The sequence below is a fragment of the Schistocerca piceifrons genome, chromosome 5 (genome assembly GCF_021461385.2).
Source record: "Schistocerca piceifrons isolate TAMUIC-IGC-003096 chromosome 5, iqSchPice1.1, whole genome shotgun sequence".
NCBI classification, from domain to species: Eukaryota; Metazoa; Arthropoda; class Insecta; order Orthoptera; family Acrididae; genus Schistocerca; species Schistocerca piceifrons.
Genome location: NC_060142.1, coordinates 230,717,442 through 230,742,840, shown reverse-complemented (window position 1 = coordinate 230,742,840; position 25,399 = coordinate 230,717,442). Strand labels below are relative to the sequence as shown.

At 41.9% G+C, this 25,399-nt stretch overlaps 1 protein-coding gene across 2 annotated transcripts in view; it reads right to left on the bottom strand.

The window, feature by feature from the left end:
- LOC124798448 (high affinity cAMP-specific and IBMX-insensitive 3',5'-cyclic phosphodiesterase 8A) overlaps positions 1–25,399 on the bottom strand; it is a 1,735,971-nt gene that overhangs the window by 192,229 nt on the left and 1,518,343 nt on the right. For both annotated transcript variants that reach the window (XM_047261866.1, XM_047261867.1), the window contains exons 12-13: positions 22,280–22,407; positions 19,965–20,072 (exon numbers count right to left, since the gene is read on the bottom strand). In XM_047261866.1, coding sequence (XP_047117822.1) covers positions 19,965–20,072; positions 22,280–22,407 — 236 coding nt within the window. The remainder of the gene's footprint in view (positions 1–19,964; positions 20,073–22,279; positions 22,408–25,399) is intronic.

The window sequence follows — 25,399 nt, the reverse complement described above, 5'->3', positions numbered from 1 at the left end:
AGGTCCCAGAGTTTCTCAGTAACGTAGCATCCAATTATTGTTTTCAACTTTACAACAAAGAAATATGAAGAACGTAGTGTGCAATCGAAATCACCTACTTCTCCTGAAGACCTACATATGTGTTATCAATTAATTTCTGGGCATTCATTTGAATAATTCACTCGGCCATTGTGAGACAAACTGAGGAGCTACTTGACTGAGAAGTAAAGGACCCGATCTCGTAAACTAACATACGGCCGGGAGAGCGGTGTGCTCACCACATGTGACTTCTGTGGTCTGAGGAAGACACGGCGACCAGTCGGTACCGTTGGGCCTTCCAAGGCCTGTTCGGATGGAGTTTAGTTTAGTTTTTTATGAAAGAAAAGCTAATCGAACTAATCGAAAGATGTAGAGTTGCTCATGAGAGTGAGTGTGCTGTTATCAAGGGAGATATATGAGACTGGGCGCTCTGAATTACGAGTGAGATGAACATTACTGATTTCCAGGCTTGTTCGACCTGGTTCAATAGATTCAGGAAATTATACGAAAAGGAAGTCGTAAAATTATAAAGTTAACCACACGTAAACGTGTAGAAGAGATTTCATATTGAAATCCAAGGTTTCGTCCCCATCTGCGGAGGACATTTTCATGGGAGGTCGTAGCTTCGTCGAATGTCCTCTTCACATCCTGGCTCGCTCCTGCTTGCAATAAAATTCCGTTTCAAGCGTGCTCCTGCGCAGTGGTGTGACGTCACATGCTTTGAATACCTGAGTACAATTGGCCGTTATCGGCTGCCGTCTTCAGCTGTTGTCATCACCCCACAGTGAAAGACTGGTACTCATCATCTTCAGCACTGCGATCCAGTTATCTTTTAATGTCACGCCCTGCTTTTTCCTACTGAAATTCCTGGGGTGTTTAACAATTTCTATGGACTCTCTGTATAACCTTTCATGGTATTCGCTTGTGGCTGTCAGTAAATGAGTCCTATCAAAATGAATGAGGTGGTCTTCTGGCTGCAAAGCATGCTCAGAAACAACTCATCTTTCAGTCTCACCCATCCTACAATTGGCCGTGTGCTCTTCTAACAGTTTTTTGAACCGATCCTAAAGAAGATACCAATCTTCCACCATGGGGTCTTAGCAACAGAGGACGGGGATAACCGACGACGGCCAATTGTGCTCGGGTATTCAAAGCATGTGAAGTAACCCCACTGCGCTGGAGCACGCGTAAAACGGAATTTTGCTGCAGTCAGGAGCGAACCAGGATGTGAACCTGGCACTCGAAGAAGCTGCGATCCCAGTTGAAAATTTTCCTTGCAGATGGGGACGAAACGTTGGGTTTTATTGTGATATCCTTTCGACCACGCCATAATAGCCCGGAACATTTTATTAATTGTGACATTTCCGGCCGTAAAAGTTTACATATTACAAGGAAAATTTTTTTTTGTCATCCAACAGACGCTTCCCATTTTTTGCGACGATTACATGGAATAAACACGGAACTGTTTCATTGTTAGTAAACTATACATTATTCCAAAATTGTCATAAGGACTGTGATGCAGGCGCTGTTATAAAATACTTAATGTCAACAAATTAAATTCCCGATTGATGGAAGTCGTCCGTAATGTAACATCATACACTACCTTGATTTTCTTTCCTCTCCTATTCACTTGTGTAACACATACATCTGCAACAGTTTAGCTGTTGATATGAATTGCGAGTTATTCAACAAATTAATGATCTGAGACACGTTCGGTATGGTTTAAGTGCTTAAAATTCGCGTATGTGCACTTTGGATTTAGCCCTACGCGGCCTACGTTCTCATCTCACGGCTGCGTTTGTTCGCCAGTCGCGCGCTAGGCAGGTAGGGCTGTACAAACGAAATTACAAGCGGTTCCTCGTGCAGCAAAAATGAGTAGCTTTAATATTTTTTAAATACCTGCAGTGCGCCTTAGCAGCTAAAATTTTGACAGCGCCTTTCTTTTGGTGTGCTCTTTCCGTGCGAAAAATTTCAGGGTAGGTTTCGACATATACTACTGGACCGTATCTTTGTTAGTAGAAAAAGTTCAGGTAATTGCTGACCAGGTGTATAAGTGCTTCAAAGCTAACAGTTTCAGTCTTAATCTCAAAGGGACTCACATTATACGATTTCAAACACTACTACTACCTGCTAGTACCACATGGTCATTCGCTAAATGAAACACAACGTGTAAAATTCCTTGGGGACTAGCCGCATAACGTAATATGGAGAAAACAGCAACCACATGCCACAGTACAGCAGGAGACAGAGCCTCTAGCTTTATGTATGTCGCACAGTTTTCTGGGAAAAGATTTACGACTCGTTCTTTTTCGCGGAAAAGTCGGTTACAGGTATCACGTACTTGGATACGCAAGGGGGGGGGGCTGGAGGGGGCGGGTGGAAGTGTGGCAACTGCGAAAACATGACGAAGATTTAATTTTCCAAGGGAACGGAGCTCGAACACATCGGCACCTGCGTGTAAGAGCAATGAGCTGCATCGGCAACGAATCGTCCGTAAAGGGGAGTACGGATTTTGCATTCCGCAAGTGACATTCAAGTTTGCCCGATCTCTCGGTACGTGACTGTTTTCGTGAGAGTTTGTAACATTTAGTCTACATGCGTCCTCTTTCAACAACTTTGGGTGAAAATCGACGACACACAGTAACATCGATAAATTCAGTCACTCCTGGCGGGTTCGCAGAAGTATGGTAGGATGTCTGTCGTGAGTTCGGTGGAAGGGACATTGAACATTTGTGGAAGGTGAATGAAAGCTTTGATCCCAAACGTAATCGTAAAAAGTATCACAAGGTTGCATGTGGCATGTGCATGCGTATAAAATATATATCCTTCGAATATCGAATGTTTCTTTTGGAAGAGAAAGCACTTTATTGTTCTATGCGTAAGTTAAAATACACTCCAAATTTCTGTCTTCATTCGTATAGAATATACAGTCTTGTGAAATCGGATCAGTCTGTTTAAAACACGTTGTACCTTACTCGTGAAGTATTTACCATTATAACCTAAATTCGGCGTACCGAATAGGTTCTTGTGTTACGGTACACTGATAATTTTTACTTTATGTATCGTCTGACTACAACTGGAGTAAATAATATTTTCGTGCCATGCGCCTTTCGCCTTTATCCTCTGCAAGGTATCAAAACAAGTGTTCCGTTCCTAGTGCTGTGAAATGTGGAAAAAAATCACAAGTGGCATTTATATGAAGGAGCGTAATATGTAGAAAATCGTTCACGCAACCTGCCACTGAAGATGCCTTGCAGAGAATAAAGGCGAAACGCGCATGGCACGAAAACTGTGTTTCATTCACTTGTAGTCAGGTGGTCCATAAAGTAAAAATTATCAATATACCGTAATATTACACGCAACTGAGGAAGACAGTACTACAAAAATCGAAGAAGTTCTTGTGTCTTAATCTTGATCATCTTGAGCACCACAGGTAAGTGACGCTAATTGTAATCTTTATCAACAAAAATGTAAATGTTGGTTTGTTCAAAACTGCGTACCGCCGAAAGTTCCACCGACTGCTTTGAAATTTTGACACAACGTTGCATTCTAGTACTGGCATGGTTCAGGTACTTATTTCATTAATATATAACTTCTAGAGATTTTTTTGTAATAATGTTTCCATGGTTTTTAAATTTATAAAAAAAATATATATTACACATATTAAAAGATAGGTATATAGAAACACGCATGTATTACAATGCAACGTTGTGTCAAAATGTCAAAACATTAGGCCAAAAGCTTTCGGAGATTTGCGATTGGAAACATTTACAGCTTCTGTAACTACGAACGTAGATGTTCGTTTGTTTAAAATCTCAAATTTCCGAAAGTTCTTCCCGGATTACTTTGAAATTTTGACACAACATTTCAGTCGAATACTCAAGTACTTTTATATACCTGTTCGAACGCCATCTGGTATATATGTCATATACATGTAATTAAAATGGAAACGTTGTAAAAATCTAAATGGTGATTTGTTCGAAATCGTTAATCTCCGAAAGTTCTTGACCGATTGCTTTGAAGTTTTGACAAAACGTTGAATTCTAATACGGGTGTGTTTTTAGTTACGTGATTCTTTAACATATGTATATTTTTAATATATATAATAAATAAAAATATATGTAATCTAAAAATGGAAAGCATTGTTACCAAAAATCTCAAAATGTAGCTTTCCGATTTGCTTGAGATTTCTACACGTTACTGTAATCACAGTTTAGACACACACACACACACACACACACACACACACACACAGAGAGAGAGAGAGAGAGAGAGAGAGAGAGAGAGAGAGAGAGAGACATGTGTGTATGTGTCTAAACTATGAATAAAGTAACGCGTAAAAATCTCAAGCAAATCGGAAAGATGCGAGTACATTTTGAGATTTTTGGTAACAGTGTTTTCCCTCTATAGATTACATATATTTTTATTTATTATATATATTAAAAATATACATATGCTGAAGAATTAGGTACTTAAAAATTTATGTTTTATATATATATATATATATATATATATATATATATAAAACAGTGAAACGTTGTTAGCTATCTGACAAGTCGTATTTATGGTTTATTGGTTTATGATTTGAATACTACAACAGAATCAGAATTTGCAATAACAGTAAACAAGGCTCAAGGTCAGAGAGATGTGGGAAGAGAAGGGGTGGGAGGAAATGGGACAGAAAACGGGAAGGAGGAGATGTACAGAGAGAGGGAGCAAGAGGAGATGGAGGGAGGGGGAGGAGAGGATGGAAAGAGAAAGGGGAAGGAGGTGATGGGCTGAGAGAGGGGGAGAGAGAAGGGGGAGAAGAAGATGGAGAGAGAGAGGAGGAAGGAGGAGGAGACGGACAAAGAACGGGAAGGGGAAGATGGGCAGAGAGAGGGGCGAGGAGGAGATTAGGACATATATCCAATTCCCATACACATTAGAAACGTGTGCTTCCTCTTTCCTTTCTGTTCCATTTAAGCAGACTGAGTCACACCAAAGCGTGGTCGGATGCAGCTTGTGACTACTGAAAAGCATGTGAACTCAGCTGTAACCGATCGTAACGCAACAAATATGATTAATACAGATGAGGTGGTTTTCACGGATCATTAAAATTAGTGTTATGTCTTAATAACTTTCTACACTCTACTTATTATTTTTTACGTAGCTATTCCAGAGCATCACCCTCCCGATCGGCTTTTCCGAGTCATAGTGTTCAAATTCAGCTTCTACCATTGCATAATCAATAATTGCTACCTGTATCAGTAACCCAGTCGACATAATAATGCAAAGATCTTCCAATGGTTTTAAAATTGGAATAAAATCATTGCAAGAACTTCGTTCACGCGCTCATGTCACTCAACAAAAATTTGGAAATTTGTGGTAAGGTATTATGTGACCAAACTGCTGAGGTCATCGGTCCCGAAGCTTACGCACTACTTAATGTAACTTAAACAAACTTAAAACTTACACTAAGGACAACACACACCCATGCTCAAGGGGAGGATTCGAACCTCCTCCGACGGGGGGGGGGGGGGGGGGGGGAGCCGCTCGGACCGTGACAAGGCGCCTACGACCGCACGTCTCACTCAAGGAAGTTCCCTGCTAATTCCTGGAAACTGACCACATTTCACTTCTCTATCAAGGACTTACACGTTGCTGCCAAGCATCACATTGACCAGACACTGTATTAGAATTCTTATGAAGAATACTTTTGGAAGGATTCGCTTGTGCCTTTGTTGAAAAACGATTATTGTCTTCGCATGAGCTCACTTACGTGAATCAATAAAAATCTATCGTGATGTCAGAATAAAAACTGTAAGTGCTTACCCCCATCACTGGAGCAGTTGCCAAGAAATTTAAATAGGTTTCGCGATACAATAACCTCACGTAACGCAAAACTGAGATTACATATTGAGCTATCACAGAATTAAATATTCGGCTATTTGAGCAATACATTCTGTATCTCTTTCTTGCTACAAACACCAGTGGAATGTTCATTGGATCAGCTCGTTAATATGAATTAAAATTTTGAATCACGTCATGTGCAATTGTTCATCAACTTTCTTTTGAATCCTCCCTGCAATTTCTGTATTATGTGTGTTGCTGCTTAACGTCTAAGGAACCACATAATCTCATTCATATTACAAGCAGAAATATTATAGTAATACTATGTGAAAAACTGCTACCATTACAGAAGGTATCGAAACTGAGAAACTTCCCGTTTCTTTCTTAAAAATTAAATAATTTTATACAAAAGGTTTTCAATGGCAATATTACGAGAAGCCCACAACTGCTGGAGTCTGTTTCTGAACATCGTGGCATGGTACCAAATAGAAAATGGATATATTCCTGGAGAATATTCTCCCACACAGTTTGTAATGCGAGTCCAGGAAGCATCAAAAGTGGTCTCTAGTGAATTGAGGCGAACAAGTTGCCGACTGATCTTGTTACAGACATATTCGACAAGCATCCTATCAAGCGAACGTTCATGTCCGAAAGTAGCGGTACATATTGTTCTTCGAAGAAGGTTTCTATAGTGCTCACCGTTTGTGGATCGGCTTTCTGCCACTCCAGTACGGCAATAGAATTACTTGAAGAGATGGTTGTACTTCTGAAAATAAAACGTACCTGAAGCCCTCAATTCACGCTGTATCCCCTGACACCCAAATGATAACTGGCCTTGGCCTAGTATGGCGCTTAACAATACAGGCTGTCAGGTTCTGATTATCACGGTAACGAGCTTATGTAGCCATTACTGCAGGACAGTCTGAATCTGATAAAAAAAAGGCTCTGAGCACTATGGGAGTAAACTTCTGAGGTCATCAGTCCCCTAGAACTTAGAACTACTTAAACCTAACTAACCTAAGGACATCACACACATCCATGCCCGAGGCAGGATTCGAACCTGCCACCGTAGCGGTCGCGCGGTACCAGACTGTAGCGCCTAGAACCGCTCGGCTACACCTGCCGGCTGAATCTGATCACGTCCGTAAACAATACATTTTGACACACAACGCATCAAATGGGTTTCCATGTCCTTTACAGTTTTAAACATTTGTGGTTCGTAGAGAATGGGTCTACGCAATGCCGTTTATGCCACTGGTTCCTTCACACTCTCTCTCAACTGGTCCAACACGACATGACGCATTGTCAACATCTCCATAGCATACACAGTCCTCACAGTCATTAAACCAGTCCTCCACAAGTGGCATAGAGCAGTCGATATGGACATGTCCAGTACGAGCAGAAATGCACGAAAATACCAACTGATTTTTCTGACACCGGTAATTCTGCTGTGTCCGAACTAACTACGTATATAATGATTTTGGCGTTTCCCCGTTTACACTTCGTTTGTGGCTCTTCAATAACTGTGATTGGTCCAACGCTGACCTTTAGAGTCACAAAAGAAAGAACGTTTCTAGGCCTCTGTGTCCACCATTTTGGCGCAATATTGCTCAACATCTTCTGAGTCTTGATTAATTCGGGAAAATATTTTTTGAGTGTTGCAGTTGTAAATGTAACTTAACAGCGCAGTGACAGTACGTTCAATGGAGTAAAACGAGGTATCAAATATAACACAGTTACATCTTCGAGTAATATGTACCCAGTATCATACCCATTCCTCTTCGTTCTGATATAAAGCCTACCTTGAAATACACGAGATAACTGAATTAGCCAACTAAGCGTATAATATTTATGTTCATTATTGCTGCACCGTATACAATTTTTCAAGAGTAGGTACTGAAAATTTTTCTCTTGGCATCGCAGTTCGGACGTAAACTTTTTATAAATACGAATATTTACTCAAGCCGTACTGTAGGGTGACAATTTTTGAACTATATGAAATAAAATCGTCATAATTTCTAAACTGTTCTCGTTTGGACCTTCAAATTGCACGGGTGGCAGCGGGACATGATGGGTATTAGTATGATGGTTTAGCGACGAAGCTCATTTTCATTTGGATGGGTTCGTCAATAACCAAAATCGTCACATTTGGGGGACTGAGAATCCGCATTTCGTGTCGAGAAGTCTCTTCACTCTCAACGAGTGACTGTGTGGTGTGCAATGTTCAGTCACGGAATATTCGGTGCGATATTCCTTGATGCCACGGTGATCACCAGACGGTACGTGAAGATTTTGTGTTATGATTTTATCCCAATTACCCAAAATTACGACAAGATGTGGTGCATGCAAGATGGAGCTCGATCCCATCGAAACAGGAGAGTGTATGATGTCCTGGAGGTACACTTTGGAGATCGCATTCTGGCTCTGGGGTACACAGAGGCCACTGGCATTGGCTTCGATTGGCCGCCATGTTCTCCAGATCTGAACAATTGCGACTCCTTTTTGTGGGTGCAACAATAACCGCAAAGGTTTCTTGAAATTACTGCAATCAGCGATTCATCATCAGATGGTACAAATGTTAATTGTCTGCAGCAGTGTGGGAGTCACGTAGAGTGGTTAGTATCCTTTGGTTGGATGTATTCTGGAAAACATACTGAATGTTTTCAGGTGACGTTAATTGTAATGCACTTTACACACGTAGCCACAGGTTACACGTTCCACATGCTTTACAAGCCGTTCTAATAAACCCAAAACCGTTGCTAAGCTGAAAACAGCCATTCAGAAGGTAATCGACAGCATCGATGTTCCGACACTTCAGTGGATCATGGAGAATTTCGCTATTCGTCTACGCCACATCGTGGCCAATGATGGCAGTCATATCGAACATGTCATAACGTAAATCCGAATGTCTGTAGTGACGTTTACATGTTGAATAAAGTTTGTGCACGCCTAGTTCGTAACTAATTTACGTTTTTTTCTCATGTGGTTCAATAATTGTCACCCTGTATGAACCAATGACGGCCTTTGACAGAAAATACCTTAGCATATTGACATCTTAACACCCTGTCTTTCAATTCTGAATATCATCCAGCTCCACACAGTCATAAAGTAAAACAGTTTAACACTAACATTTTCATTGTCTGTGTTCTTCAGGCTCAACATAGCTCCTGATTTCTAAAAGTCTTTCAAAACTCCCAAAAAAATTAACACTTGTTGGGTGATTGTAACTTACACAATTTTATTTGCTGTATCAATGAATTTTTTAAATGACAACATCTTCAGCATCGACTGCAGTATTCATAATAAACTACACTCTTGCTGTTTCGGTTTTTAACTCATTTTGCCACAGTTCGTGCTGCTCGTCCCGTCGGAGGTTCGAGTCCTCCCTCGGGCATGGGTGTGTTTGTTGTCCTTAGTGTAAGTTAGTTTAAGTTACATTAAGTAGTGTGTAAGCTTACGGACAGATGAGCTCAGCAGTTTGGTCCCATAGGACTTAACATAAATAAATAAATAAATTAAAGTCATTTTCAAGTGATTAAGGTTATGAAAACATAGCAGTTAACAATATTAGTAAAATGAGCACAAAGTATATGGCTCACGTCAGCGTTCACAACATACACCATCGGCATATAACAGATGGAAATAAATGTGTAGAAACCACGAATCCAAGTACACGAGATCCATTTCCATCTCTTAGATACCGATGTATGTGACGATTGCTGATGTGGACCTTATAGATATAAGTTGAGCTAACTGCTACTTGTCTGCTTCAGTAGGCGTTCACACAGGTGCACTGATACAGGAACAAAACTTCCCTGCAAACCCTTGCGATAGTGCAAACAATTGTTCTGCGCAATGCGCCTCGTCACACACGCCAGTCAACTTAATTAGCAGTTGTGGATTAGCAGTTGTAGTTTACTGATAATTTCTGAAAGATAAGGAACAGCAAATGCTTTGCGTGATTCTCAAAAGTAATTCGATAGCTTCACGAACGTATCAGCTCTGGATGTACATTTCATGGGTCAACACACAAGAAAGACTCGGGAATAATTAAGAGGTATATCATGTTCACCACGGAATGACAACTTACGAAGGAACGTAAATAGGGCTCCATTTTATCTTTTTTGAGGTCACTGACGGACTGTTTGTGTGACTTGTACCACGACCTAGATGCCTTCCGACCTTCCGTGGAAAGAGTCTCCCAGAAAATCATCGGGAGGAAATCACACCAGTACTGTGTTTACGATTGGCTCCCAAATCCGATTGTCGTAAACCGATTCCCCAACTGCGCTTCTGGTTGGTCACATAAACACTCCAGCGTCAAGTTTCGAAATACGATTTTATCTGCAGGGTTTCTATCTTCCGAAATCGATATTCGCTCCCATGTACCCGGTCTACCGTGCTACTACCTTTTAAAAATGTTCATTAATGTTGACTCACTGATTTTATGTGGAATGAATGATGAAGAAGAGGATTTGAATGAACAGGAAATTAATCATTTCCTCTATTTAGTTGAAGAGAAGCACATTTTACTTTTACTAGCTGGTAAGAGAGACAGAAATGATGATATATTTAAGGCATTAAAAATCGAATTGACTTGTTACAGCCCTATATACTTCACAGCACCCTTAAAGCCAAAGGTCGTTCAACACAATCGATGACTAGTGATCAAACATTCACTAATTCTATGGGTAGGAATATGAATGTGTCCTTACTCTTTCGAAAGTCTTCAACTCTCCAGAACGTGAACGTTGGAGAACAATAATCTTCCACCAGTGATCACTTCGAACTTTTTACCACGACACACATAATTTAGACGGGCTAATAAAATAATTTCGAACTCATTAAATGGCGTGGATAAGATTTTTAAACATCAGTTCTTGTACAATGTCCTCTTCCTCCACTTGAGCAGTCCATTGATATCCATAACGAAGTCGTACTCTTTCTTTATTTAAAATATGGCGAAAGTACTGATAACATTACTTCATCATCGTCACGAAACGGACACTTGATTTACTGACACCGTTCAAGCAAAACAACTGACTCTTGGAAAATCGTTATGTGATCCACCTAGAAAAATCGATTCAGGTTTAACAGTTGAGCAAGGCGGCGAGAAACGATTTCCGAAATTTGGTTTTCGTTTTTCTCAAATTATGTCACGTGCAAACGTTGCAAAACAAACACCACCGTGACTAGAAATATTGACCAACATCCTTCAACAGAGTGTACTTGACCTGTTGCCTGTGAGATTGAAGTATCTTTCGTAAACATATCTAACGTTATTGCTGATCAATATATATATAATTTATAGTCATTAATACACTCTAGCCGGCCGTGGTAGCCGTGCGGTTCTAGGCACTTCAGTCCGGAGCCGCGTGACTGCTACGGTCGCAGGTTCGAATCCTGCCTCGGGCATGGATGTGTGTGATGTCCTTAGGTTAGTTAGGTTTAATTAGTTCAAAGTTCTAGGCGACTGATGACCTCAGAAGTTAAGTCGCATAGTGCTCAAAGCCATTTAAGCCATTAATACACTCTAATTGAGTCACATTACGATCACTTCTTAGAGCGACGCTCCTAGCATTTAGAAAGCGACTATGTTACATAACACGCACTAGCCAAGTAGGTATATACACTGAAGAGCCAAAGAAACTGGTACACCTGCCTAATATCGTGCAGGGCCCTATGAGCACGCAGATGTGCTGTAACACGACGTGGCATAGACTCGACTAATGTCTGAGGTAGTGCTGTAGGGAAGGATATCTCTTCTGAACAGCACGTTGCACCGCATCCCAGATATGCTTAATGATGTTGATGTTTGGGGAGTTTGGTAGCCAAAGAAAGTGTTTAAATTCAGAAGAGTGTTGCTGGAGTCACTTTGTAGCACTTCCGGACGTGTAGGGTGTCGCATTGTCCTGCTGCAATTGCCCAAGTCTGTCGGAATGCACAATAGATATGAATAAATGCAGGTGATCAGACAGGACATTCACATACGTGTCACCTGTCAGTCATATCTAGACGTATCACGGGTCCCGTATCACTTCAACTGCACACGCCCCTCACCATCACAGAGCGTCTACCAGCTTGAACAATCCCCTGCTGACATGCAGGGTCCGTGGATTCCCGAGGTTGTCTCCATACCCGTACACGTCCATCCGCTCGATGCAATTTGAAACGAGACTCGTCCGACCAGGCAACATGTTTACAGTCATCAACAATCCAGTGTCGGCGTTGACGGGCCCGGGCAAGGCGTAAATCTTTGTGTCGTGCAGTCATCAAGGCTACATGAATAGACCTTCGGCTCCGAAAACCCATATCGATGATGTTTTGTTGAATATTTCGCACACTGACACTTGTTGATGGTCCACAACTGAAATCTGCTGCAATTTGCGGAAGGGGTGCACTTCTGTCACGTTGAACGATTCTCTTCAGTCGTCGTTGGTCCCGTTCTAGCAGCATCTTTTTCTGGACGCAGCGATGTCGGAGATTTGATGTTTTACCGGATTCTTTATGCTCACGGTACACTCGTGAAATGGTCGTACGGGAAAATCCCCACTTCATCACCTCTTCGGAGATGCTGTGTCCCATTGCTCGTGCACCGACTATAACACCACGTTCAAATTCACTTAAAACTTGATAAATTGCCATTGTAGCAGCAACAATTGATCTAACAACTGCGCCAGACACTTGTTGTCGTATATAGGAGTTGCCGACCGCAGCACCGTATTCTGCCTGTTTACGTTTCTCTGTATTTGAATACGCATGCCTATACGTTTCCTTTGCGCTTCAGTGTAAAAGAACTGACAAGCTGTCGGCATACCTACAGCTGACTGCTGTCATACGTAGATGCAGCGACTTGTACAGGTTTAAAAAATAGGGCGATTAACTCTTCCGGGGAAGGTAGAGGGGGAGGAAATTGTCTGAACAGCCTGAGTTTGTTAACTAGTCGTGTGCTCCTGGCGCGCAGACATGTTGTGAGAACACTCGCGGCACCATTCTGAATAACAGCCTTGGAAAGTGCGAAATTTTATGTGTCGCTTATAACAGAGATAAATATGTGCGGAGATTTAAATTCCTGTCCATGCACTCACAGTCAATTCTTCCGTGCTTTTCCTTAATCTTTTAAGGCATATACTGGGTTGACCCCCTTGACTCACACGCACGCGGCCGATTTTCTCCCCCCCCCCCCCCCCCCCCCGTTCAGTCCCTCGTCTCTAATAACATTTTCGTCGACAGGGAGTTAAACACAAATCATTCTTTCAGAGTTGAACGTTAACCAAGACACTGCATGAGCTCCAGATCACATGCTGCCGTAGAACAGCAAGAGCAAAGAGGGCAAAACCTGGCTTGATCCCAATGTTTAGTACTCACAGGAAATGCGAAAGCACGGCCTATCCATCCTCTTGACCTCAGGAGTTTCAAGCAAGGTGTATCAGCAGAGTTATCACAGGGGCAACTGTTCAGCAAAATTCGATGCGTACGCGGCTCTGAAACAAACGGGCAGTGTCTACAACCATGCAAGCAACCTCTCCGATGGAACGCACTCTTCAGAATCAGAACTAGAGTGGCTCTGGCTAGCAGCAAGTAGATTTTTTTGTGCTTCCCGGAATGATTAGATTGTGCCTTAGCGATATGCACTGACGATTAGGAAACTCGTCTCAGAGGCCACGTACCCTACAGAATACATTCCCACGCTTGGACGATACCATTTGTTTCCCTGTGCTCACACGTTGCAAGCCTACTCAAGCACTCAACACATCGTTTAAAACACACGCCAACCTGTGAATTACTAAAATCTTTTCCCGTATAGTAATCGTCATGAAATTTTATATAGCCTTTCCGAAAAACAGTAGCCAGCTGCTATGAGTTTCACATGGTGAACCGCATCTCCACCGATGAACTTTCAGAGGTTGTTCAGGGATACCTTTTGAGTATTTTGGTTATGTGACCCACGATCTTCTTCTGCTCGTTATAGAGAAATAATGTAAGTACTTTTTATTCGGTTTTTTACTGCAATCACCCTTGTTCCTATGAAAATACCTTCGCAACAGTGAAATACTCTGTAATGAGGAACCCCCAAAACGTACAACACGAAACACAGTAATGCAAGAACTCTCAGTTGCAAATGTACGCTGATATGGTAGCCGTAGATGCGCGAACAACTCTCCGTAGCGCCGTTGTACCGCTTTTCCATTACATTCAGTGATCCCACACACGAGGTGCATATTGACCAACTTTCATCAGTAAATGTATTCGTAGTACTGCTGTGTATCATCGTTACGCCGGAAAACAAAACCCTGGACAGAACCGAGCAGTATTGAAAGCCGGCCGAAGTGGCCGTGCGGTTAAAGGCGCTGCAGTCTGTAACCGCAAGACCGCTACGGTCGCAGGTTCGAATCCTGCCTCGGGCATGGATGTTTGTGATGTCCTTAGGTTAGTTAGGTTTAACTAGTTCTAAGTTCTACGGGACTAATGACCTCAGCAGTTGAGTCCCATAGTGCTCAGAGCCATTTGAGCCAGTATTGAAAGCAACCTTGAGGACAACAAGATAAAAAGTCCATTACTGTAGTCAACAGCAGGTACCGGAATCAAATGGAAACGAGACATGCACAGTATAGTTTCGACATTTGTGCTGTGGTGCACTGTTTTGAGTACAGTGCAGTTACGAAGCTTACTGGAGCAAGAAATAAAACGAAATGAAATAACTCTGTAACGAGCCGCCTAAGACCATATGTCCGTTATACCAAAATACTCAGATAGTACTTCTCAACAAGCTCTGAAAGTTTGTCAGTGGAGTTCCGGTTCACTGTTTATAACGGAAATTTTTCGGAAATATTCAAAAAACCTAACATTACATTTTACAACTTCCCATTAAAAGTAACATCCTGACACAGCAATATGTTTTTGTAAATACATTAATTAAATAGTAGGCCTAATTTGTTTATAACAGTAAAAGTTACGTGATGTCTCATTTTTCAAACAGCATTTACTATCTTCAGGTGATTGACATTATTTTCATTTGTTATTCTGTCTGAATGGGTTAGTGTGTAAATGCAGCACAAATGCAATGCACGATTTTTGAAATTTGTTGATGATTAATGATAAATGAGAGTGTGGATCCGATTGTGTACTCGAGGAGTGAGCCACATAAGTCTTAAGTCTTATGATGTGTGTAATGTAAGATAGCCAGTATAAGGATTCTAGAAGCAAAATCTGTCTTTAGACAGGTAAAGATGTGAAAATTTTCCGTTTATTTGTTTTTCTGAAAATACGAAGTTTGGAAAATGATTAATGAAAATTTGGAACTGAGAACTGGTCATCGAGGGGTATCACCGTATTGGTTGCAAAAACTATGAAGCTAATTGGCTATAGTACGTTACAACCAATCAGAACATTCGCGCGTTCTTGAAGGGAAAGAGAAATCTGACGCGCTCGTCTCGAGGAGTCGTAATTCAGCTTCATTAGTGTGAAGTTTTCTATCAGTTTTGTAAAAATATTGTAATTTGCTTTCGTTGGGAAGTTCAATAGTTCGAAAAATCATGAGAGCAGCTGTAAATATCGTTTTCGCAAGTAATGAGAATTTTAGAGAATTTTTAGAGGAATTCTTTCGATGGGCAAAAGAATTCCGCAAGATGTGCTATGCAATCGACATTCTGAAATTTCAGTTTACTGAAAACAGGCGAACTGAGGGGTACTGAACGAACGCACTGTATTGATAAACTTCGTGTGAACTTTCCAACTGTTTATTGACTAGTAAAACACGCCGCTCTTTGGACAGCAGGTAGCGAGCTCTATTACTTAGCCCGGCTACCATTGAGAGAATGTCCTTTGTGAGTGAACGTGGTGGTACAAAATATTGCCAAATATAAGTTTGTACGTCAAAAATTGTGTGTTACGTCGGAATTCGTAGCAACACATACAACGTAAAATGATAATAAAGGACTGACATCTTAGATAAAAATTTGGTTTATGTAGTGGGTTAAGTGGGAACTATTAGAATGAAACCTCTCTGCAGGAGGAAAGAGAAAGTTTTATGCACCCTGCTGACATGTATAACACAGCTTCTCTTAACACCTTCACCAGGTGTTATCACATTACACTGATGTGACAAAAATTATGAGATACCTCGTAATATCGTGTCGGATCTCCTGCAGCAACTCGACGTGGCATGGACTCAACAAGTCGTTGGAAGACCCCTGCAAAAATATTGAGACATGTTGCCTCTACAGCCGTCCACAATTGCGAAAGTGTTGCCGGTGCAGGATTTTGTGCACGAACTGACCTCTACATATGCCCCATAAATGTTCGATTGGATTTATGTCGGGCTATCTGGGTGGTCAGATCATTCGCTCGATTGTTCAGAACGTTCTTCAATCCAATCGCGACGACGGTGGCACGGTGATATGGCGAAGTGTCATCCATGAAACTTCCATCGTTGTTTGGGAACAAGAAGCCTTTGAATGGTTATAGATGGTCTCCAAGTAGCCTAATATTAACATTTCCAGTGAATGATGGATTCAGTTGGACCAAACGATCCAGCCAATTCCATGTAAACACAGCCCACACCATTCTGGAGCCACCACCAGTTTGCCCAGTGCCTTGTTGACAGCTTGGCTCCTTGGCTTCGTGGGCTTTGCGCCTCACTCGAACCATACTTTCAGTTTTTACCAATTGAAATCGGGACTCATCTGATCAGGTCACAGTTTTCCAATCGTCTAGGGTCCAACCGATATGGTCACGAACCCAGGAGAGGTGCTGCAGGCGGTGTTAGGCTGTTATCAAAGGCGCGAGTCGGTCATCTGCTGGCACAACCCATTAACGCCAAATTTCGCCGAACTGTTCTAACGGATATGTTCGTCGTACGTCCCAAATTGATTCCAGCAAGTATTTCACTCAGTACTGCTTCTCTGACAGCACTGACAACTCTATGCAAACGACACTATTCTCGGTCGTTAAGTGAAGGCCGTCGACCACTGCGCTGTCTGTGGTGAGAGGTAACGCCTAAAATTTGGTATTGACACTGTGTGTCTTGGAATGCTGAATTCTCTAACGATTTCCGTAATGAAATGTCACATACGTCTAGCTCCAACTATCATTCCGCGTTCAAAGTTTGTTAATTCCCGTCGTGTGGTGGCGTCGGAAACCTTTTCATATGTACCACCTGAGTAGAAATGGCAGCTCAGCCAATGCACTGTCTTTTATACCCTGTGCACGCGATACTATCGCCATCTGCATATGTGCATATCGATATCCCATGACCTTGGTCACATTTAATATTTTAATATTATTTTTGTCAGAACAATGCATTGATCCCCAGTACAAAATTTTTATTTATAAAATCTAAGCTCACGACTGAGAATACATTAGGTGAACAGTCAAAATGCAATAATGCATAGAAAAAAGTTCCCACGATTTACAGACAGATGGCGCACACGTCTTAACTCCCTTAGGTTACCTCGACAACTGGGGCTTCAGGAAGGGCATTCGGCCGCAACGTTAAATAAATAAATAGTAGAACTTGCTAAATCGTGTACCGCGAATCCCATATTAGACAGGCTAAATGATACGGGAGAAAAGAATAAAAAGAAAATTTACTTGATTGTTAGCTTCCTTTAGTTGTACTGTATTTTCCCAATAAACATGTTTGCACACAATGACAACATGTTATTTTAAAAACTGAAATATTGATTTTTGTATAGGCACGAATCTCGTATTTTTAATGTTAATAAATTGTGTTAAGTATCTTAATGTAGTCAGTTCATTACGCCATAAATTGTACACCAAATTTTTTAAAATTAAAAATCCACCCTTCATAGTTTTTGATAAAAACTGAAAGAACTGCTATTTTTTGCGTGTTCGTTATGAGAGAATTTCCCCAGGTAGGGTGCACACCACAGGTTCAGCACAGGTGTGCGACCGTAAATCCAGTCCTGCGGTAGAGCGCCTTTTGCCAGTGCGGTTCGTCTTGTCGCTCGCCTACTTACAAATATAATATGAGTCGTACCCACTTCCGTCCTAGCTCAGATCCTGGGTACAGTCTTGGCTACAGACGAACAGGGAACAGGGGTTGCAATGAGAATGAATAAGCTTTAGTAGTAGGCAATGATGACGATGACGACGACGACGACGACGACGACGCCGACGATGATGATGATGACACATATGTATAGAGTTATTCTTAAGTACCTCTGGAGTTTTGTCAGCCTACTGCCCGAAACTGAGCACTTGTCATAATACCTGATTCTGTAAAAAATTGAATTCCCATGTATAAAATAGTTCCAAACCTGTGATTACTTTACCAATGATTTACTGTGTTAAATAATAAGCGTTAACCACGTAACCGATATAAACCTTGCAAAAGGTTTCAAATTGTGCTTAAAATTTCTTGGAAGTCGTTACGTGGTTTCAGTGAGAAACACTGGATGAATCTAGTCTGGATAATGAGCACTCCATTTTCAGAACAGCTAGTTTTTCACGTATCTCAATGCTTATGACGCCTATTCTCCTGAAGTGGGTGTCATACAGTGATACAATTCTACCTAAGCACTCAGTGGTATATGTGGATACTGTCTGCACAATGTATTATGAATAGAGTTAGTAGTAAAGAAGTAATAAAACTAAATGGGTAATACTACCTAATGTTCTACAGAAGTATATTTATTTCGTCAGGAACAGTTTTCTCGGCTTTCGGCTTCTTAGGACTTCTTTAGGTGACAACTGAATGTCGAATACACACATAAAATTACTTACGAGGGTTGTTACCTGAAAATGGCCTACGAAGCTGAAAGCCAGTTCGCGACGAAGTAAACATACTACTTTCGTGTAGTACGTGTCCACGGCTTCAACAAATTTTTTAACTTACTTCATCTTGCTTTCAGCTGTCAGAACTTCATTTTGTGATTGCAATTTCGGCAATAAGCTACTTTCAAGCATCTACAAAACTTACTAGAATGTAATGAGTACAATTTGTAGTACGACTGACAATAGGTACAATCAGTTTTGTTGTTTTTTTTACATTAATGTAGTATACTTATAAGCTTTTGAATCTAATGTATTATAAGCGCACACTTTTAGTTGTGTGATGTCTGCAGCCCACTCAGAATCGCACCACATTAAACGGAATATTGACTAGTATCGCTGAGTAATTGTTCTTTCATGTGCAGCTGTGTACAGTACCTTGTTATCTCTGCCTAACATAAACCCATATGTCCAAATCTTGTTTGTACGTTATACGAATGTCAAAAGACAACAAAACTGGTTGAATCTACGATTAATCTCATTGTAAACTGTTCTCATTACCTTATAATATATTTCGTAGATGCTTGAAAATGATTTAATTGCGAAAATGCAATCGCAATATAAAATTCTAACAGCTGAAAGCAACATTCAATCCTTATATATATATATATATATATGATTTCGCAGAACGTTAGGAAGTATTATTTAATATTTTTACCGTGTCCTGCAAAAATCAATTAAAGAATCAATAAATTAAAACCCTATGCCTGATAATGTAGTTCTACTGCATGAACAACGGCAATGTAGTAAACTATAAACTATTTCCTTTGATGATTTTGTGGTGGGGGGTATTAGCGAGAAAAAGTTTCGAAAAGATTTCAAATTATCTGTAAAGTTTGTTGGAAGTCACTTCTCAAATACTGGATGAATGTAAGCTTCGCACTTCCGAGCCGAGTGTTCCCCCGCCTCATGACATACAATGTCTAACGCCAGTACTTGTCTTATTGTACTAAACATTTAACACAAGAATGCACCTCTTAATGAATAGAGTATAACAGTATTTGAAATATTTAAATTTGGTCAATAATTATACGAAATGATAGAAATCAAATTTTTGCTGCCCCTGGACGCCATTAGGTAGGCAACCTGCAACTGGAATTTGCTTCATGAGCCATGAACTGTGAGCCATGAACTGGGTTAGCCTGTTAATAATATATACGATTTAAAAACTTGGAGTGATGATATGTTTCTGTTTTGTATAAGTCTTGTAGCTTTGTTACAGTCGTCTTCTGAAACCCCAGAGTGTAACCCTGCATACTAACAAGTAACGATATTGAGCAAGCCGTGAGCAATGTGATGCGAGCAGAGCAGGTACTTACGGACAGCAGTGCAGAGATGAGGTCGCTGGTGACGGGGTCTCCCGGCCGCACCTTGTCCTCCTTCATGACGGGCGAGTAGAGCTCGGTGGTGCGCAGGATGTCCACCACCTGCCGGCAGACGACTCTTAGCACGGCGCCCATGCCACTGACAGCAGCACGCCCGCCGCCCTTATCTGGCCGGCTGACACCTCATGATAGGTGACCGGGACCGCCTCTCCGGGAGGCACCTCAGAGATCGCTTACTCCGCCGTGGGTGCGCGTCGAGATAAGACCGTTATCGCGTCTGCGAGAACGCCGGGACACGGCGCGAATGGCGTGAATCCGTGAGAACGCGGAGGAACCCTGTCACCTCGACAGGCGGCGCGTACTGCGCGCCACCAGAGATACTGTGCGATTAAGTACGCGTGTGCGGTAAGTGCTCCCTGCATAACACACCCACACTCAAAGCTCACAGTAACTTCGCGATAATCCGTGTCCCATTTTGTATTTCCGTCGCTAGACTAATTACTGACCCTTCTCTTACCTGGCGCTGCTTCTCTGTATTTAAACGGAACTGCAACTTTTAAATTATGCAGAGCAGCTTCCTCATGTCGGTTAAGATTTTCGTCCCGATTTTCAGTTGTAGAATAGCGATTTTTATTTTTATTAAGGAATAAGCAAATATCGCTCAGTATCGTTGCGGAAGAGAAGTTGTGCAGATATAAAATGAATACGCATTCTCGTGCCATAAACTAAAGGACCTTTCAGGACTTGCAAGGCAGAATGATAAGGACGCCTTTCGAATTAAACTCAAATAAAGCCCTGGTGTTAGTGAGATGCCAAAAATAGCACGGTAAAACTTGCCAGACACATTTCTACACACAGACTATCAATCAGAATTGAGAAAATAACGCTAAAGAAACACGCAAGAACATCAAAGATTAAATTTGAATCTAGGATGCTGAATCTGATATTTTTCCTATACGATCCAAAAATGCAGAAAACATATCTATTTTCAAAAATTATTGAGAGCTTCTTTTCTTATCAACGAACAAACATTTCGCTCACGTTTTAGTTTCTAGTTATTACCATAAGAATGACGGTAGCAATAATTAATCCTCATTCTCAAGTGATAAGAGCGTACACATGTCCAAATTAAAATGACGACTTGTGTATTCTCACGAATGAATTTTCCATTTCACTCAGTCTTGCATTTACTGCAAAGAAAAAGAAGATATCCACGAACACTTGTCAGATTTCACGGCGGTCTACGATTATAAACGTGACATATTTACTTTCAAAAAATCGGACTACTGCTGGTGTAGGAATTCTCTCGTAGATATAATTATTGCAGAATGTAAACTTATCTATGAATTTAATTTAGGCAATGAAATTCAATCTGAATTAGCTGAACAAATGTAATGGTTACAAAGAAGCTCTTAAAACAATAGCGTTATCAAAGTATGACCAAATAATAATAGTGTTAAAGTATTGATTCTTTGTTTGCCTTTTTACTATACTCACACTGTAAGTACAAGGATGTTTTATTATCGTCACATAAAGAGGAATAATTATAAATAAAGGACAGCTAAGTATAGAACATTTAACGAGATTGCTTTTAAAGCATTCATCACGTGTTCGAGAAAATATTGCCTCTTCGCTGCAACGTCCATGAAATAGTAATTTGTTCTTTTATTTTTAATGAATGGACTCAGAAAGGGCTGTTTTCCTCCTAACTGAAAACGTGGCTGATTCCTTCAAGATTGGGTACGTTAAAGCTGTGTTTCTTAACAACAGAACGAATAACATACTATACGACAAAAAATCAGAAATCAATAAGTTTTATGTAGTGCTCACATCCTCAAAATTATACGCACTTATTGCCCCACTCTAATGGAACGGGCACTGAGAAATGAAGACTTCCACAAATACTCTGTTTTTCCCCATATAACTTAAGGAATAATACAATTTATTTTCAGAAGGTACTTTCAAATGTACTACAAGCCTCGTGTTACATCGCAGCTGAGCTCCACTGTCCTAAAGTATGCCACGTACTTAAAAGACAACCGCGAGATTTTATCTCATGAATTACGAGTAAATTACGTAAGCGAACTTGTTCTGCAGAGACCTTTGCGAAGTGAAGCACGTAAGCGCATCTCATTGGCTCTTACCACCGGAGGAACGCGATGCGGCAACAGAACGTACACTGCGAATCTCAAACGAGGTGCTCAGGAGAACGGAATGGCGAGACACGTGGGATTTAAAGGCATTACCCGGCACTTCCTCCACGTTTCTCTGCACGTAGCACATGTTTTGCGCGCCCGATAAGCACGCACCTTATCAAGCATGTGGACCACTTCCGGTGAGGACGTCTCCTGCGCGGTGGCGATGAGAGAGATGACCTTGGTGATTGGCGCCTCGATCGACAGGTTGTGCAGTTTGGCGATGCTCTGGCGCCTAATTCCTGCAAGCAAACAGAGTTCCAAGTTCAGAGACGTTCAGGGTCGGAGGTGATTCAGATCAAGGTTTACGATTCATAGGCAATGCTTCACGATACATCTACATCTACATATAAATCTATTACTTCGCAAGCCATCTTACGGAGTGTGGCAAAGGGTTCTTTGTGCGCCACGGTTATTTCCCTCTTTTACTGTACTAGTCGCAAATGGTTCGAGGGAAGAAAGATTATTGATAAGCGTCTCTTACAGCATCTCTCACTGGAGTTGGATGATCATTTCCCACTTTCGCGATTTCTAAATGAACCTGTAACTAAACGCGATGCTCTTCTTTGGACCTTCTCTATTTCCTATACCAATCTTATCCAAAACGGATCACCGACTGAAGAGCAGTATTCTAGTATAGCTCGAATGACGGTTTTGTAAGCTACCTCCTTTCTGGGTGGACAACATTTCCTGCGGTTTCTTCCAATGAATCTCTACACACTCATCGTGGACATGCACACTGAATTTTGTCGTGAGACCATTCGCAGATATTCAAGAAACTTGTCACACGGCTGTAAAGGAACTCTAACCATTCGAACAACCCTTTCATCCAAAAGCTGGGAAACTACGATCATAATCGTAAGTGGAAGCAAAACAGATCATAGAAACTCTTCAGCAGGAAAAGCTGAACACCTATCGACAATTCAAACTGAAAAACACACACAGCACTACGTCCAAAACACCAGGTTAGAAAATCCCCCTGTCGCAGCAAATCGGCGTGGCTCTGCCAGCTATACTATCAGAGCAGTCAAACAACTGGTTGCCACAGGTGCACTGGCAACACAAAAATCACAAACAAATTACACACGATAAAATACACTAAGCGACTAATTTACACTATTGGCCATTAAAATTGCGACACCACGAAGATGACGTGCTACAGACGCGAAATTTAACCGACAGGCAGAAGATGCTGTGATATCCAAATGATTAGATTTTCAGAGCATTCACACAAGGTTGGCGCCGGTGGCGATACCTACAACGTACTGACATTATGAAAGTTTCCAACCGATTTCTCATACACAAACAACAGTTGACCGGCGTTGCCTAGTGAAACGTTGTTGTGATGCCTCGTGTAAGGAGGAGAAACGCATACCATCACGTTTCCGACTTTGATAAAGGTCGGATTGTAGCCTATCGCGATTGTGGTTTATCGTATCGCGACATTGCTGCTAGCGTCGGTCGAGATCCAATGACTGTTAGCACAATATGGAATCGGTGGGTTCAGGAGGGTAATACGGAACGCCGTGCTGGATCCTAAAGGCCTCGTATCACTAGCAGTCGAGATGACAGGCATCTTATCCGCATGGCTGTAACGGATCGTGCAGCCACGTCTCGATCACTGAGTCAACAGATGGGGACGTTTGCAAGACAACAACCATCTGCACGAACAATTCGACGACGTTTGTAGCAGCATGGACTATGAGCTCGGAGACCATGGCTGCGGTTACCCTTGACGCTGCATCACAGACAGGAGCGCCTGCGATGGTGTACTCAACGACGAACCTGGGTGCACGAATGGGAAAATGTGATTCTTTCGGATGAATCCAGGTTCTGTTTGCAGCATCATGATGGTCGCAACCGTGTATGGCGACATCGCGGTGAACGCACATTGGAAGCGTGTATTCGTCATCGCCATACTGGCGTATCACCCAGTGAGATGGTATGGGGTGCCACTGGTTACACGTCTCGGTCACCTCTTGTTCGCATTGACGGCACTTTGAGCAGTGGACGTTACATTTCAGATGTGTTACGACCCGTGGATCTACCCTTCAATCGACCCCTGCGAAACCCTACATTTCAGCAGGATAATGCACGACCGCATGTTGCAGGTACTGTACAGGCCTTTCTGGATACAGAAAATGTTCGACTGCTGCCCTGGCCAGCACATTCTCCAGATCTCTCACCAATTGAAAACGTCTGGTCAATAGTGGCCGAGCAACTGGCTCGACACAATACGCCAGTCACTACTCTTAATGAACAGTGGTATCGTGTTGAAGCTTCATAGGCAGCTGTACCTAAGCTCTGACTCAATGCCCAGGCGTATCAAGGCCGTTATTACGGCCAGAAGTGGTTGTTCTGGGTACTGGTTTCTCAGGATCTATGCACCCAAATTGCGTAAAAATGTAATCACATGTCAGTTCAAGCATAATATATTTGTCCAATGTATACCAGTTTGTCATCTGCATTTCTTCTTGGTGTAGCTATTTTAATGGCCAGTAATGTAATATGTGAATGGGCCACTCTGGTGACCAACTTGGTACGTTACGGTATTGAGACTGCTGCAGTTGGCTCAGGAAACATCGTCAGCGCCCAGCAACATTCCCTAGTAGCCTAATGCGTCCATGCATGCAGTACAAATCTGACAAAAGCTCTACCACCTTCCCAGACTGTCCTACAGTTCTTTATTTTCATTTCGCGGCTCGCCGTAACACATTTTCATCTCTGCCCTACACCGCTATTCTTCAATTGTTTCTGTGCAGTAGACTCCAGATGGGACCACATTACTGGGTGATCGCACCCCGACGTATGGACAACATCACTGAGCTGTATCCTGTGATTACACGATAGAAATACTCTTTTCGCTGAGGTGACAGCAAAACTTTTTTTGCTGGTCACCATGCAAATGCGGGCGTGAAGGAACTCCACGTTTTCCTTTCTGTACTTCAGGGCCGTGAGAAATGTTCCTTCTGGAGCCCATACGTCGCAAAATGGATAAGGAATGACAGCACGTGATTCTCAATGGAGCTTCGATTTGCTCACAAAAAGTCGCCTATGTCGTTATTGCTGTGTCGGCCTGAGATCGCGGTGTCACGCCAAACTCGGCGATGCGTATCGATACCACTGTTTTCCGCAACAGCGAGTGGGAGAGGCTGAAGAAAAGACGCCCTATCTGTCAGCACAGCAGCGCCTTCGGACGGAGATCAGTATAGAGCCGCGAATGGAAATGCTCTG